Source organism: Ctenocephalides felis, unplaced genomic scaffold (genome assembly GCF_003426905.1).
Source record: "Ctenocephalides felis isolate EL2017-DRISC unplaced genomic scaffold, ASM342690v1 CF-g0.4_SCAFFOLD_01604, whole genome shotgun sequence".
Classification (NCBI taxonomy): Eukaryota; Metazoa; Arthropoda; class Insecta; order Siphonaptera; family Pulicidae; genus Ctenocephalides; species Ctenocephalides felis.
This window is the reverse complement of record NW_020537758.1, coordinates 58,063,450-58,080,398: the sequence shown is the minus strand read 5'-3', so window position 1 is coordinate 58,080,398 and position 16,949 is coordinate 58,063,450. Positions and strand designations below refer to the sequence as shown.

Sequence of the window (16,949 nt, the reverse complement as noted above, 5' to 3'; positions counted from 1 at the left end):
TCAATAGTTGATATTACTATCTGCTCTTCAGACATAGCACATAAAATAGTATGGGATATGTATAATGATGATCTAGGCTCAGATCATTATCCAATAATAATGGTATTAAATGAAAAAAAGATCTTTGATGAAACTACATCTAATAGAAAATGGAGGTGTAGTAAGGCTAATTGGGAGCAATATAGAAAAGAAATTGAAGAGAAAATTGAAACAATTAAGATTTCAAAAAAAAGAAATAAATTATGACACTTTTGTGGATATTGTTAATGAAGCAGCAATGAAGAGTATCCCAAAAACTGAAGGAATAGTAAAAAAAAGGATAATAAAACAAATTTGGTGGGATGAAGAATGTAACACCTTAATTAAAAAAGGAGAGAAGCAGAAAAAAAATATAGGAAAAATATGAACTTAGAAAACTATTTACAATGTAATCTTGTTAAAAATGAGGTAAGAGCAAAGTTAAAGCAAAAGAAAAAAGAAAGCTGGGATAACTACATTAAAACTCTGAACCCAAACACACCAACCAAGCAAATATATAGTATGATTAAAAGATTGAAAAATATTGGAGAAGATACTGAAAAAGAAAATAAAAGATGCGACAATAATTGGATAGATATGTTATTGAATAAAATAGCCCCAATGGGAGTAAAGGATAGTTGTATGAGATTGCAATACTTGAAAGATAAAAACTATATCAAAGAAGTCATGAAACCGTTTAATATATGGGAGATGGACGTCGCAATGAATAGGAGAAAAGACACTTCACCAGGAATAGATAATATTCATTACGTTATGTTATCTGAATTACCAAATATAGGTAAGGAAGTGCTATTAAAATTAATCAATAAGTACTGGTTGGATACACAAATGGTTAGAGACTGGAATAAATATAATATAATTCTCTTTAAAAAGACAAATGGAAATGCAGATAATACAGATAATTACAGACCTATATCACTAGCATCGTGTGTTGCTAAAACCAAAGATTTAATGATAAAGAGAAGATTGGAGTGGTTTGTAGAGAAAAATAAAATATTATCTAAAAGTCAATACGGATTCAGAAGAGGGCTGAGTACGAAGGATAATTTATGTAAATTAATGGTTGATATTAATTTGGCATTTTCAAGAAATAATTATGTGGTGGCACTCTTTTGCGATATTAAAGGGGCATATGATAATGTCGTTCCAAGTATAATGTTCCAAGAATTAATTAAAATAGGATTACCATTCCGATTGGTGTCAGCCTTAACATTTAATATATATGAAAGGAATATAATAGTTAAGAAAGATAACAAAATAATTGGTGAAAGAGTAGTGAATAAAGGACTACCACAAGGAGGTATACTTAACCCATTATTGTATGCTATATATGTAAGAGATATAGATAATATTTGGGTAAGAGGTACGAATATTATACAATATGCCGATGACATACTCATTTATGTAGAACAAAGGGATTTAAATCTAGCGTTTAATATTATGAAGGAAAATATTAAAAAACTTCATGGATGGTTGAGGGATAAAGGCTTGAAACTCTCGGATGAGAAAAGCTCGATAGGGGTATTCACAAGACATAGGTTGAATGATTTACCAACTCATATTAGTACGGAAGAGCATTCAATAGCGGTTAAAAATAGTAATAAATTTTTAGGAGTCAAGTTGGATCAAAAATTGAAATTTAAAGAATGTATACAAGATATTAAAAAGAAAATAGAAAAAAGGATAAACCTATTAAGAGTGGTGAACAAAACATGGTGGGGTGCTCATCCACAAACGAGTTTAGAGCTATATAAAACTTTGATTAGACCAATTTTAGATTATGGTAGCATTGCTTATCACAGTAGTCCACATGTAAAGGTGTTGGATAAAGTACAATATAGATGTATCAGAATATGTATTGGCGCGATGAAATCCACGCCAATAAATGCAATGTTAGTTGAAAGTGGAGAATTACCTCTAAAACTAAGATGGAAATAATTAATCCATAAATATATTTATAAGAAGATATTAAGAAAAGAGCCAAATATTATTAGTGGATTAGAAGAATTGGAAAAATTAATGGAGAATAATAAATTTTGGGATAATAAACAAAATATTATGGTAGACAGTTTGAATTTCATGAAGAAAACTAATGTTTATAAAATATATGAAAACCACGTTAATCTTAAAATAATATGGTTTGATGAAGGTAAACAATTTTTTTTCAATATTAATAATAAAGAGACAAAGATTATAAACAGTAGAGGATATGAGGAAATCTACACAGATGGCTCTAAAGTAAATAATAAAGTAGGGTGTGCCATGATTCATGAGAAGAAAGAATTTCAAAAATTGATAAAACTACCAGATTTTGTTTCAGTATATACTGCGGAATTAGTAGCTATAGGAGAAGCGGTAAAATATATTAAAAACTTGAACATAAGAAGAGCAATTGTATATACCGATTGTAAAAGTTGTGTAGAAAAATTAATAAGCATAAACAAAAAAAATCTTTTTGAGGAAGCAATTTATACAGAAATTCGAAGCGAGTTAGAAAATATAAAATTGATAGGAAATGAGATAAAAATTACGTGGATCAGAGGACATAATGGAATAGAGGGAAATGAAAAGGTGGATAAATTAGCAAAAGTAGCAACGAAACAAGGAGAAAAAATGGACATTATGCTGAAAAGTGATGTGGAAAACATAAGTAAAAGAACTGTACAAGAGGAATGGCAAAAAATTTGGGATGACACGGTAAAGGGAAAAACATATAAGACTATAGAGAATAAAATTAGAAAAAATACTTGGTTTAAAAGTCTTAAAAATGAAGATAGAAAATTTGTAACTACGTTAAGTAGAATCAGATTAAACCATGGCAATTTTCCAAGTCACTTATATAAAATTGGTATTAAGTCTTCAGCTATCTGTGAATGTGGGGAAGAAGACGGAAATATAGAACATATTATTATGAAATGTAGCAGATATATAAAACAACGAGAAGAAATGCTGGACAAATATTATGACGACAAAAGTATAATAAAACCAATTGCATGGATTTGCATAATAAGAAATGAAAGAAATTATAAAATATTATATGAATTTATTGTAAAATCTAAATTAGTTATATAATTTTAATTTAGTAATAAGATGTAATGTATTTATTCTTAATGTATATTCATTATGTTTGTATATGACCAAATGTTATATAACGAAGTCAAATAAATAAAAAAAAAAAAAAATAAATAAATAAATTAGCTGATACTAAATTCATAAATTAATACTTTCGTCACAAAACGATACAATTTTCTAATTATTGAGTATTTTTCCTTTTGAAATAAATTAGCCGATACTAAATTCATAAATGTATACTTTTGTCACAAAACGATACTATTATTTAATTATTGAGTATTTTTCCTTTGAAAAAAATTAGCCGACACTAAATTCACAAATGAATACTTTCGTCACAAAACGATACTGTTTTATAATTATTGAGTATTTTTCTTTTGGATATAAATTAGTCGACACTAAATTCATAAATGAATACTTTCGTCACAAAGCCATACTGTTTTATAACAATTGAGTATTTTGAATTTTTATGTAAATCGAATTTGAAGTTAGTATCGAAAAATTATTGTTTTAAACTTCTCAAAATATTGAAAATGATGCTGATTTCACAACATCAAATAAAGGCAATAGAATTTATCATAATATTGTAATTCGATCTGTAGTGAGTTTTAAATCTTTCTGCACTTATGTTTGATTTTGATGAATAGTACTCGATACTGAGTAGTATTGATACTTTTGCCACGATACTTTTTTGGTATCGATATTTTGGCTCGATTCTTTTTTCAGTACTCAGTATCGATACTTTGCCTCGATAGTTCTAACACTAAATGCAACGTGCTCAATCGAAAATATTAAGGCAGATTACTGATGCTCCGTGGTTCGTTAGCAATAAGACCTTACACGACAATCTTCATATGAATTTATAAACAGAGTTATACAAATCAACAGTGTCAAACATTTTTATAAACTAGGACATCATTCAAACTCTATAGTCACTCAACTTCTTGAGACACCAACTTCAAGAAGACTGAAGAAGAAGCTGCCCGAAGATATTATAATATTATTAATTATTTACAAGTTGTTGTTAATATGTGTAAGTGATAATGTGAGAATTCCAAGTGAGTAATGTTTCATGAAATATTTTAATTTAAGGTTTAAATATAATTAGTCTGTCTTTTTAGTTAAATCTCTTTCTTTTTATTCTTGCTTTGTGTATATATAGTTTTTAATGTTACTGTCTGTTTTTTTCAAAATCTTAGAACCACTGATGATGACGTAGAATTTTACGTCGAAACGTATGGAAAAATAAAGATGTTTTAAAAATCTTTACTCTATTTATATTTTTTATTATTTATATAAAATTTAGAATACTTAATAAATTATAATAAACAATCTAACTTAACTAGGGATACGAAGACACAAAAAGCATATTTATTTTGCAATGTGATATCAGTAGAAACAATTACTCGATTAATAACTCTGCAAATTGGTAAATAACAGCTCTGTTTATTGATTAATCTACTTATTCTATTTTTGCTTTCAAAACTGTAACTTCAAATAGTAACTGTAGAATCGAAAAAGAAATTATCTAGTGTTCAATTCCGTAAGCGCAAACCTGCAAAAGATTAAATTAATTATTGGGCATTATTGACGAAAAATTGCGAGCTGATTTAGTTGAAACGGAACTTGTTAAAAAATATAATCAAATTATAATAGAACTAGTGGGGCGCATGGCATCGTGCCTTAATGCAAATTGCTGGAACTTCCCGTACCACAAATTATTTTTTTTTTGAAAAGATTAACATTTTTGAAAAAAATTTACTCTGAAAAAAATAGATTTTTGAGGAACTATATAAATTTTTGACAAAAACTTACTTTTTGTTGAAAAATTTATTTTGAAATATTTTGGAAATTCTAAACTTTTTTTCAAAGCAATCGTACTGCTTTAATGCATAGAGACTAAATATCGAAGCGCGTAAGCGCCGCGTCGCTGTCTAACGCATAAGCATTGGTACGGAACCCATAGGAATGTTAACAAAATGTATACTTATTGTTAAAATCTCTATAAAATATCTGATAATTTGATGTGCATATGTCTAATGTCTAATGATTATTGTTGACCGCCAAATGTTATTTTTTTTTTATTTTTTTTACTAGATCTCCGAAACCGCTAGACCTATTTTCATGAAAATTTGATCAAATCTTCATCTTGATAATGCAAGTAAAATGTTTTTGAATTATACAAATCGGACGCTCCGTTCTCTTAAAAACTGAGTTACCGTTTTTGGCCCTTTTTGCCCCATAGCTTCGGAACGGACCTGCCTTTGACAAAAACTAATCAGCACATCTCCTTATCAATACGAATCGAATGTTTTTTAAACCATTCAAATCGGTTGATCCGTGCGCCCGAAAACGTGGACGAAAAAAAACGGACATACAAAACACACACACACACACACACACACACACACATACACACACATACATCAATTTTCTCTAAGGTATGCCAATATATTTATAAACCTTTGAAACGTAAAGATATATAAACATTTTCATTTTTGATTTTTGTGCGATTACTATAACTTACCCTACGGAAAGTTAATTATAAATAAATCAATTTATCGTCTTCAGAACATTAACAATCGTCATTTCATTTCGAATCAAATTTCAAAAAAAAAATAGTTGCCTAATTTGCACAAAATTGAAAAAGTGCTCCTGCATAGTCACAGTCTAAACGTATTTGCAAATAATTTTGTGCGACATTTTCACTTATACTGTGCTTAGCTTGGCGGCATTTTCACATTTTTCAACAATTTTCACAAAATTGGAAAAGTGCCCCAATACATAAACAGTCTAAACGCACTTGGGTAAACATTTGTACCAGAGTGGCGCTTAGACTGTGCTTAGCTTGGGTGATTTTTTGAATTTTTAATCCAAAATTACAAAAAAAATTTTTTGAAAAAAAAATTAAAAACAAATTTTTTTTTCCAAAATCATTTATTTTGTTGAAACAAGCAGAAAGTTCTTTAAGTCATTTAAATCGGACACTTAGTTCTCTTAAAAACTGCCATTTTTTTAACATTTAGCTCTGTATTTCCGGAACCGCTGGGCCTACCTTTGCCAAAAACTAACCAGCACATCTCCCTATCAATAGGAATCGAATGTTTTTTAAACCATTCAAATCGGTTGATCCGTTCCCTCAAAAACTCGCTTTCTATTTTCTGCACTCTTTGCTCCATATCTCCGTAACGGCTGGACCTACCTTTGCCAAAAACTAATCAGCACATCTCCTTATCAATAGGAATCGAATGTTTTTTAAACCATTCAAATCGGTTGATCCGTGCGCCCGAAAACGTGGACGAAAAAAAGCGGACATACAAAACACACACACACACACACACATCCATTTTTTCTGAAGTATGCCAAAATGTTCAAAAACCTTCAAAACGTCGAGAAATGTAAAAATTTTTGATTTCGATTTTTGGACGATTACTATAACTTACCCTACGGGAAGTTAAAAAATGAACTAGCTGTAAGTGGAATTCTGTCTTAAGGCAATTAAGGCATCGTGCCTTGAGGCAAATTGCTGGAACTTCCCGTACCAAAAATTATTATTTTTTTAAAAACGATTAACATTTTTGAAAAAATTTTACTTCAAAAAAATGAGATTTTTTAGAAATTTTAAATTGGACAAAAAATTACTTTTTTTGAAAATAAAATTTTTTTTTAAAAAAAAATTTTAAACAATTTTTTTTATAAAAATTTTTTTTTGGAAAAAATGTTATCTTCATTTTGATATATTTCGGAAGATCTGAACTTTTTTTCAAAGCAATCGTACTGCTTTAACTGCATAGAGACAAAATATAAAGCGCGTAAGCGCCGCGTCGCTGTCTAACAGAAAAACAATGGTACGGAACCCATAGGAATGTAAACAAAACTTATACTTATTGTAAAAATCTCAATAAAATATCTGATAATTTGATATGCATATGTCTAATGTCTAATGATTATTGTTGACCGCCAAATGTTATTTTTTTTTAGTTTTTTTTACTAGATCTCCGAAACCGCTAGTCCTATCTTCATGAAAATTTGATCAAATCTTCATCTTGTTAATACAAGTAAAATGTTTTTTGAACTATACAAATCGAACGCTCCGTTCTCTTAAAAACTAAGTTACCGTTTTTGGCCCTTTTTGCCCCATATCTTCGGAACGGCTAGAATGTTTTTTGAATTATTCAAATTGCTTTATCCGTGTTCCCGAAATCGTCGACGAAAATTTGTATCCGAACACACACACATGCACGCACACACACACACATACATCAATTTTCTCCAAGGTATGCCAACATATTCAGAAACCTCTGAAACGTGAAGATATATAAAAATTTTCATTTTCGATTTTTTTGCGATTACTTACCCTATGGAAAGTTAATTATAAATAAATCAATTTATGATCTCCAGAACATTAACAATCGTCATTTCATTTCGAATCAAATTCCAAAAAAAAATAGTTGCCAAATTTACACAAAATTGAAAAAGTGCTCCCGCATAGTCACAGTCTAAACGCATTTGCAAATAATTCTGTGCGACATTTACACTTATACTGTGCTCAGTTTGGCGGCATTTTCACATTTTTCAATAATTTTCACAAATTTCAACCGATTTGAATGGTTTAAAAAACATTCGATTCCTATTGATAGGGAGATGTGCTGATTAGTTTTTGGCAAAGGCAGGTCCAGCCGTTACGGAGATATGGAGCAAAGAGTGCAAAAAATTGAAAGCGAGTTTTTGAGAGAACGGAACAACCGATTTGAATGGTTTAAAAAACATTCGATTCCTATTAATAGGGAGATGTGCTGATTAGTTTTTGGCAAAGGTAGGCCCAGAGGTTTCGGAGATACAGAGCTAAATTTAAAAAAAATGGCAGTTTTTGAGAGAACTAAGCGTCCGATTAAAATGATTCAAAGAACTTTCTGCTTGTTTCAACAAAATAATTGATTTTGGAAAAAAAAAATTTTTGTTTTAATTTTTTTTTCAAAAATTTTTTTTTGTAATTTTGGACTAAAAATTCAAAAAATCACCCAGGCTAAGCACAGTCTAAGCGCCACTCTGGTACAAATGCTTACGCAAGTGCGTTTAGACTGTTTGTGTACTGAAGCACTTTTCCAATTTTGTGAAAATTATTGAAAAATGTGAAAATGCCGCCAATCTGAGCACAGTATAAGTGAAAATGTCGCACAGAATTATTTGCAAATGCGTTTAGACTGTGACTATGCAGGAGCACTTTTTCAATTTTGTGTAAATTTGGCAACTTTTTTTTTTTTTTGAATTTGATTCGAAATGAAATGACGATTGTTAATGTTCTGGAGATGATAAATTGATTTATTTATAATTAACTTTCCATAGGGTAAGTAATCGCAAAAAAATCGAAAATGAAAATTTTTATATATCTTCACGTTTCAGAGGTTTCTGAATATGTTGGCATACCTTGGAGAAAATTGATGTATGTGTGTGTGTGTGTGTGTGCGTGCATGTGTGTGTGTTCGGATACAAATTTTCGTCGACGATTTCGGGAACACGGATGAAGCAATTTGAATAATTCAAAAAACATTCGATTCGTATTGATAAGGAGACGTGCTGATTAGTTTTTGTCAAAGGCAGGTCTAGCCGTTCCGAAGATATGGGGCAAAAAGGGCCAAAAACGGTAACTCAGTTTTTAAGAGAACGGAGCGTCCGATTTGTATAGTTCAAAAAACATTTTACTTGTATTAACAAGATGAAGATTTGATTAAATTTTCATGAAGATAGGTCTAGCGGTTTCGGAGATCTAGTAAAAAAAACTAAAAAAAAAATAACATATGGCGGTCAACAATAATCATTAGACATTAGACATATGCATATCAAATTATCAGATATTTTATTGAGATTTTAACAATAAGTATAAGTTTTGTTTACATTCCTATGGGTTCCGTACTAATGTTTTTCCGTTAGACAGCGACGCGGCGCTTACGCGCTTTATTTTTTGTCTCTATGCAGTTAAAGAAGTACGATTGCTTTGAAAAAAAGTTCAGATCTTCCAAAATATGTCAAAATGAAGATAACATTTTTTCAAGAAAAAATTTTTATAAAAAAAATTGTTTAAAAATTTTTTTTAAAAAAAATTTTTTTTTCAAAAAAAAGTAATTTTTCGTCCAATTTAAAATTTCCAAAAAATCTTATTTTTTCGAAGTAAAATTTTTTCAAAAATGTTAATCGTTTTTAAAAAAATAATAATTTTTGGCACGGGAAGTTCCAGCAATTTGCCTTAAGGCACGATGCCTTAATTGCTTTAAGACAGAATTTCACTTACAGCTAGTTTATATTATGATTGAGTACATACTCTAGCAATCTGGATGTCAAGCTCATGTATTTCGGTCCTTTCTTTTGCAATCTTTTCCTTAAGTTGCGCATGTTTATCCAACATAATTGAAAGATTTCGAGCCGCTTCTTTTTCCCTTCGCTTGGCTGCCGGCTGCTCCGCAGCATCTAGTACCTGCTGCAATTTATTATATTCACGTTGTAATCCTGCTATCAAGTTTGTCCCACGAGCAGTAACGGCTGCACTTGCTTCGGCAAATTTTATCCGATCAGATTCCATTATGCGATACTATAATAATTAAACAATAAATTCACTAGCATATTTATTTAAAAATTATCGATAAGAACTTAATATGCACGCATACTGAACTATTATAAATAGGTATTTTATTTGAAAATATGGTTTTAATATTGTTTTGTAATATTTTTATACAAAAACATAAAAATTATCATGAATTACTTAAGTAATTATAATAACAAATGTCAATAAAATATAAGGTCAATTAAAGATTTAATAAACTTTACTAAACTTTAGGAGAGTTTCCAATAGACCTTATATTACATGTAGTATAAATCAAATATTTTACCTGACGTTGTAACCGATTCAATTCAGCATATGCCAATTGATCCATTTCCAATTCATCTTGGTTTTTTCCCGTTTTAAGTTTATCCATTGTTGAATATAGTTAATCAGTTCACAAAATATATATTCGCAATCATTGATAGCGGTTTGGTACAGTACAAGTTAGACTTGTAATTATTGATTTAAAAAGTACGTTGCCATGGCACAAAAATAAATAGAATATTTGTTCCATGAAAGTGACTTATTATATATATGTATGTGTAATTAATTGATTTACTACACAATTTCATAGAGATTACAACAAGGCTTCTTGATCTGGTAAGTATTGCGAGTTTCTTGGCAATCGTCAACCGGCAAATTGCTGAAATTTTGCGCACCTTAATGAAATATTCGAAGAATATTAAATGTTTTGCAATAGATTATTATATTTACTGAATCTTTCATTATTCGTATTTTATAGACAAAATATAAGAGCTTATACATTGGACGACGTTTATACCCATTTACATGAAAAGTAAATAAACAAAACTTAATGAAGCGCAGTTAGAATGAAGAATCTTATCTATCGAAGAAGATATCTTATATATTTATATGAATTTTATAATATTTGATATTAAATAAAAATTAACTGGCCTCACCTTAAAGTAAATTGCTAGAACTTTCCGTACCATAATAAAATATTCAAAAAATAAAATTTAGTAAAAAAAATATTGTTATTAAAAAAAATCTAAAATATTTTTTCACAAAAGCAATCGTTTCATCAGCAAGCAAAAAGTTTTATTGAATCATGCAAACTTAGTTCTCTCAAAAACTGCCATTTTTGTACATTTAGCTCTGTATTTTCGAAATGGCTTGACCTGCTTTGCCAAAAACTAATTACCACTTCTCCCTATCAATAGGAATCGACTGTTTTTGAACCATTCAAATCAGTTAATTCGTGCTCCCGAAAACGTGGACAAAAAATTGCGGACATACAAAACACACACACACATCAATTTGAGGTATGCCAAAATGTTCAGAAACCTGTGAAACGTGAGCCGAGGTAGATCACTGGGCCATTTTCTCTTCAGTCGCTTCAATTATTTGGCTGACTTCAATTATTTGTCGCTTCAATTATTGGACTGTTTGTACTTCAGGTTTTGCGTGTGCATCCAATTTGTGTTGAAAAATTTAAGTTTCTGCGATAAATAACTTCCGCTACTATAGTAATAATTTTTAAGTCCTTTTTAACTTCCCGAAGGAGAAATTTATGTTTTCATAAAAAAATCCGATTTGCTAATTTTATGTTTTCTCGACGTTTCAAGCCATTCTGAATCGAATGAGGCCAAATTTGGAAAAAGTTTGTTTGTGTGAATAGATTGTTTGCCGTAAATCGACGTTTTCTGGACCGATGGTAAATGGCTGGACCGATTTCAAAAATTTTAAAGCCATTCGATGTATCTCAATGACTAGCGTTTATCGATTTTGCGCGACGATCAGCCAAGCCGTTTCTTTGTAAATAGCAAAAAAGTAAAAAAAAAATCGCCCACGTTTTAGCCCGCAGTTCTGAATCGATTTTAAAAATTCAAAAACCGTTCGAAAGATATTGACTGGAAATCGTGCTGATGAGTTGCCGGTAGAGATCGGCCGAGCCGTTTTCTTGTAATAAAGTGTTGAAAATTTTTTTTCGACGATTTTTATTATTATTTTTTTGACGGTACATACCATAGTTTTCTAGATCATACTAAAAGATTACGGCCCTACGACAACCCGTTTAGCTTTAAAAATTCGACAAAGTTTGCAAAAATTAGTATCGTTTTTTTGGCATTTGTCAAAATTAGACCTTTCATCGTCAATGTTTCTCAAAAACGCCTAAACCGATTTCAAAAATTGAAAAACCATTTGATGTGTCTCAATGAGGAATATCGCTCAGTTTTGTGCGAAGATCGGCCGAGCCGTTCCATTGAAATTTGGAAAAAAGTGTTAAACTTCTCGTCCAAATTTAAGCTCATTACCGAATCGATTTTAAAAAATCAAAAACTGTTCATAAGATATTATTTGGGAATGATACTGATTAGTTTTAGAAGAAGAAGAAAATCTACCGAGCCGTTTTCTTATAATTTGTTGTTGAAAAAAAAATTGAGCCGATTTTGATTTTTTTTTTTTTGATGATATATATTATGGTCTTAAACATAGATAAACAAGTCTTAAACAACTTATTGAAGTATTACGGCCTTACAAGTAGAGTTTAATTTTAAAAAATCATCAAAGTTTTAGAAAATGAGTAGTTTTTTTGACGTTTGACGATTTACTTGGTATAACGATAGAGTAGGTACTTGGTATTAATGAATAAACTAAACCTTTAAAGTCCTACGAAAACTGGTTCAATTATAAAAATTATTGATTTTTGAAAATTTGCTTTCAGAAAATACGTGTTCGTTCGCTTTCAATTATATGTAATACATCCACGCGGAATACTTTTAATCACTCATAAATTAATTTATTTTTTATTGATTAGGTCGATTAATTACACATATCGGAAAGTTCATGTAACTTGCCTCAAGGCAAAATACCAATACCAACTAGTTGATCATGTGATTGGTCATAAACATGAAACACTGCTGATAATTTTCAGTATCTTGTTTTGCTCTCTCAGAATTAAAAAAATGTTATGCTTTTTATTGTTATGTGCATTTTCCAATTTAGTTTACTGTCTTTATGCATTCCTACTTCCTAGGTATTTTATAAATTCGATTATAATATGAAATACCTGCATATGCCAAATATAAGACAGGGTATGTGTGGTTTCTTAATGAAATGATAAGATGTTGTGATTTGTTAACATTTGTTAATTTGATTTTCCTGGGGTACTGAAAGCGTAAGAGCTATTTAGCCATTTGAACCCAAAATCAAGAGTAGATAATAAATTTATTTAATGCCATATAGTCATATATTATGTAGCATTGTGTTCATACAGTATGAAAATTTACTTTATCTACAGAATGAATCATATATAACAATACAAAATTTAAAAAACATATAAAAATATCATTAAATTAGCACAATGATATGCATTTTTTTAACATTAACATTCTTTAAGATTTAACATTCAACATGAACAAATTTATCATATAAATTTTCTTATGAATACGAATTTCTTTTAAAAATCACCCATCAAAATCTGGAGGTGGTGGAGGTGTTTCCTTCCTATTACTTAAGGTTTCCAATGTAATAACTTTTATTGCTTTTTTGAAACTTTGTAAAATGTCGATTCCTTTGAATGTATTATTTTCATCAATTTCTTTAGACAATAAGGCATAAACCTCATTCATAATAGATTTTATCCTTTGATTTGAAATTTCATGGGAATTATTTTCAATTTGGCTTAATTTTGATATCAAAGATTCATTTGTTTCTTCTAATCTTTGTAACTTATAATTTAGTTCTTTGATGGATTCAACCTTTGCAACAAGTTTATCATCATATTCTTTATGCAATTCTTCAAACTCGTTTAATTTCAATTGCAAATTAATTATAGTCTTTTCATGATCAGCTATTTGAATATCTTTTTCTTGGCACAGTATTTGCAGAGATTTTGATTCATCATTATGTGTAGACTCAGCTGCCTTATTTTTATAAAAATCTTCAAAGTCTTTCAATTTCAATGTCAAATTTTCTATTTTTATTTGTTGTTCTTTTAATTTCATTCCATCTTCTTCACCTTGTTTTAAAACTGATGAATTTTTGTTGAAATATCCTTCAAAATCATTTAACTTCAACATAAGATTTTCTATTTTTTGTTCCTGTTCTTTGAATTTAATAATATCTTCTTCATATTTTTTCAAAATTGGCGACTTTTCTTTAAAATATTCTTCAAAATCTTTCAATTTCAATTCTAGTATATTTATTTGCTTCTTGTAATCCAGAATTTCTTGTTCTTTTTGTTCTATAATATCACCCAACTTGCTTCCATTATCAGACAAATATATTTCTTTTCTTTTTCCATTAGTTTCAAAATGCTGCAATTTAAATTTTAGTGAATCTATTTCCTGATTATGTTTTTCAGTTTGTCCTCTAATATAATCCAACATAACATTTATGCCATCACCTGACGTGTCATTTTTATTAGAGGACTCTAATTTATCTAACACTTTCTCTAATTTTCTTTCAATGTTTGATATATTCATACGTAATTCAGAATTATGAATTCTATTTTCGCAAATATACATGTTGAGGTTTTCATTACTTGCTGGAGAAGGTAGTAAGCTTGAAGAAGCCAGCCACTGTGGATTTGAAGAGTTAGTAATATTCTGCTGATCTTGTGAAAATGGCATTAAATGTCCATTTACCAAAGCATATTGGGTAGAATTAACCATGCTTATAGAATTAGTAGGGTTTATGATATTTGATTTAGTACTCATAGTACGTGTTTCGAGTTTTCGTGGTTTAACTACAGGTTTTGATGACTGTCTGACATTCTCATTGTCTGAGGAGTCTGTAGTATTATCCACAGGTGAACTTTGTATTTCCGGTAACAGTTTTGTTTGACCCATTTTCTCCATTAAATTTAATATTTTTGCTTTTGTATCCTTAATATCACAGCTATCATCTGCTTTATAATCTGTCACAGTTTGGTTAATCACAGTGTTTTCTTTTTTAATAGAACTTTTATTAGTTATATCTACTTCCGCACCAGTATTTTTCATTTCTTCAACAAATTCTGTTAAATCTTTGCCATTTTCAAATAAAACAGACCAATTTTCAGAAGAATTATCAGTGAAATAATAATATAAATCTTGTATTATTACTTTATGGCTGTCTGTGAAATCATGGGTACTTAAAATGTTTAGCTTATCTTTATATAATATAATTCGAAATTTTGTATTAATTACTTTAATCAAAGCTAATCCCAATAATCCTTGTACAACATATTGCTTATTTCTGAAATGAAGTAAAAATCAGAATGAAAATCAATAACATATTTGATGAATAAATTAAATAATTGTAGATGAAAACATTTCATACATACATTTAATCAAAATCTTATTAAACACTGCCAAATTATTTAATTTATTGGTCGATTCCAACATATCATTGTCAACTCCTTTCAAAGATCATTCGACAACTTATTTTTTTGTGACTTATATTAAAGTACCTACCATTTTCAAACCAATGTAATATCGAACAACATTGTTCTGACAAACACTGATTATTTTCTAAGTAAAAATTTAAAATTGACAGTAACTCTTATATATTCTCAGAAAGCAGCAAGAAACATATGACAACTACAATGATATATTGAAAATGTGCTTCTCGTTTCAAACAAAAAATAGAAATGTGGTAAAATTTCAATTGGTTTAAAAGTCTGACGAGGATCCATCCAGCAGACCAAATATTATTATTAATATATTTTTTATGTTTGATATATTATCAATCAACATAATACATATTTTCATATCTCAGTCAGGCAGGAGTGCCTAGTATAAAATGAAAGGAGAATTACCTTTAAATTAGGTACTTTTCTAAATAAAAAATGATTGGAATATTTACATAAGTTTATAAGCCGTAATCCTTTTAGCAATAATAACTTTGTTTTGTGGTGCAAGCTCCTGATTTAAATCACTGATATTACTTTTAGCCTTAGATTGTTTAGGGGCTACATATTTCAGACTTGGAAGCTCATCATTTTCGTTTGGCTGCATAGGTACATTAAAAAGATGCTCTAAATTTTGACTGAAAAAATTAATCTAATTCATCATTTCGAATGTAACTAGAAGAAATATAATAAGTAGTATAAATAAAAACAATATTTTTATACCTAGCGTTAGGAGTATATAAATCATCATCATCATCGGAATCTTTTATAGAAAACATCCTTCTTAATAAATATCTAATATGACTATCTAAATATTTATTATATTATAACTAATTCTTATTAATAATAAGAATTTTTAATGGTTTTATCGCTTTAAACTCTAGTCTAGAAGGAAAACACACAAACTTGCGACTCAAGAAATTTTGACAGATTAGTCTCACATTAGTGTGACCCTTGGTATATAATTTATTCATATCCATACATTCATCTGCATTCATCATATTAGGTTGTCAAATATCTCCCTTCCGCCTTTTTGTATTATAAACCAAGAGCAAAAAAGCGGAAGGGAGATATTTGACAACCTAATATATTCATCAAACTTGGTACACACACTTGGTTTTTTTAATTTTTCAATTATTTCTAATGCATATGTAATATTAATATTTGGGTTTTGAAAAAAATCACTTATTTATTTTGGAGATTTTGCGCTATTGAGCGCTAATCATAGAGAGCAATTAGCTGTAAGTGGAATTCTGTCTTAAGGCAATTAAGGCATCGTGCCTTAAGGCAAATTGTTAGAACTTCCCGTACCAAAAATTAAAAACGATTAACATTTTTGAAAAAACTTTACTTCGAAAAAATTAGATTTTTGAGAAACTATAAATTGGACAAAAAATTACTTTTTTTTGAAAAAAAAAATATAAAAAAATTTTTTTTTCTTCATTTTGACATATTTTGGAAGATCTGAACTTTTTTTCAAAGCAATCGTACTGCTTTAAATGCATAGGGACAAAATATAAAGCGCGTAAGCGCCGAGTCGCTGTTTAACGGATAAACATTGGTACGGAACCCATAGGAATGTAAACAAAATTTATACTTATTGTTAAAATATCTGATAATTTGATGTGCACATGTCTAATGATCATTTTTGACCGCCAAATGGCATTTTTTTTTACTTTTTTCATTAGATCTACGAAACCGCTAGACCTACCCTTATGAAAGTTTGATCAATTCTTCATCTTGTCAATACAAGTAAAATGTTTTTTGAATTATTAAAATTGGACGCTTCGTTCTCTTAAAAACTGAGGTACCGTTTTCGGCACTTTTTGCCCCATATCTTTAGAACAGCTGGACCAGTCTTTGCCAAAAACTAATCAGGGCGTCTCC

General features: G+C 29.4%; 1 protein-coding gene across 1 annotated transcript; it reads right to left on the bottom strand.

The window, feature by feature from the left end:
* Positions 1 to 13,030: 13,030 nt before the first annotated feature.
* On the bottom strand, positions 13,031 to 15,952 carry LOC113372626 (nuclease SbcCD subunit C-like). Its single transcript, XM_026612985.1, has 3 exons — positions 15,786 to 15,952; positions 15,518 to 15,700; positions 13,031 to 14,908 (listed from the first exon to the last, which is right to left on the bottom strand). The coding sequence occupies exons 1-3, from the start codon at positions 15,839 to 15,841 to the stop codon at positions 13,135 to 13,137; spliced, it is 2,013 nt and encodes a 670-aa protein (XP_026468770.1). The 5' UTR covers positions 15,842 to 15,952; the 3' UTR covers positions 13,031 to 13,134.
* Between the last annotated feature and the right edge of the window lie 997 nt (positions 15,953 to 16,949).

Excerpts from the sequence above, each read along its gene's own strand:
- LOC113372626 (XM_026612985.1), bottom strand. The coding sequence starts at position 15,841 with ATGTTTTCTATAAAAGATTCCGATGATGATGATGATTTATATACTCCT. Across the intron at positions 15,701-15,785 it reads TTATATACTCCTAACGCTAG|TCAAAATTTAGAGCATCTTT; the intron begins GTATAAAAATAT and ends TAATTTTTTCAG. Across the intron at positions 14,909-15,517 it reads ATTACGGCTTATAAACTTAT|AAATAAGCAATATGTTGTAC; the intron begins GTAAATATTCCA and ends ACTTCATTTCAG.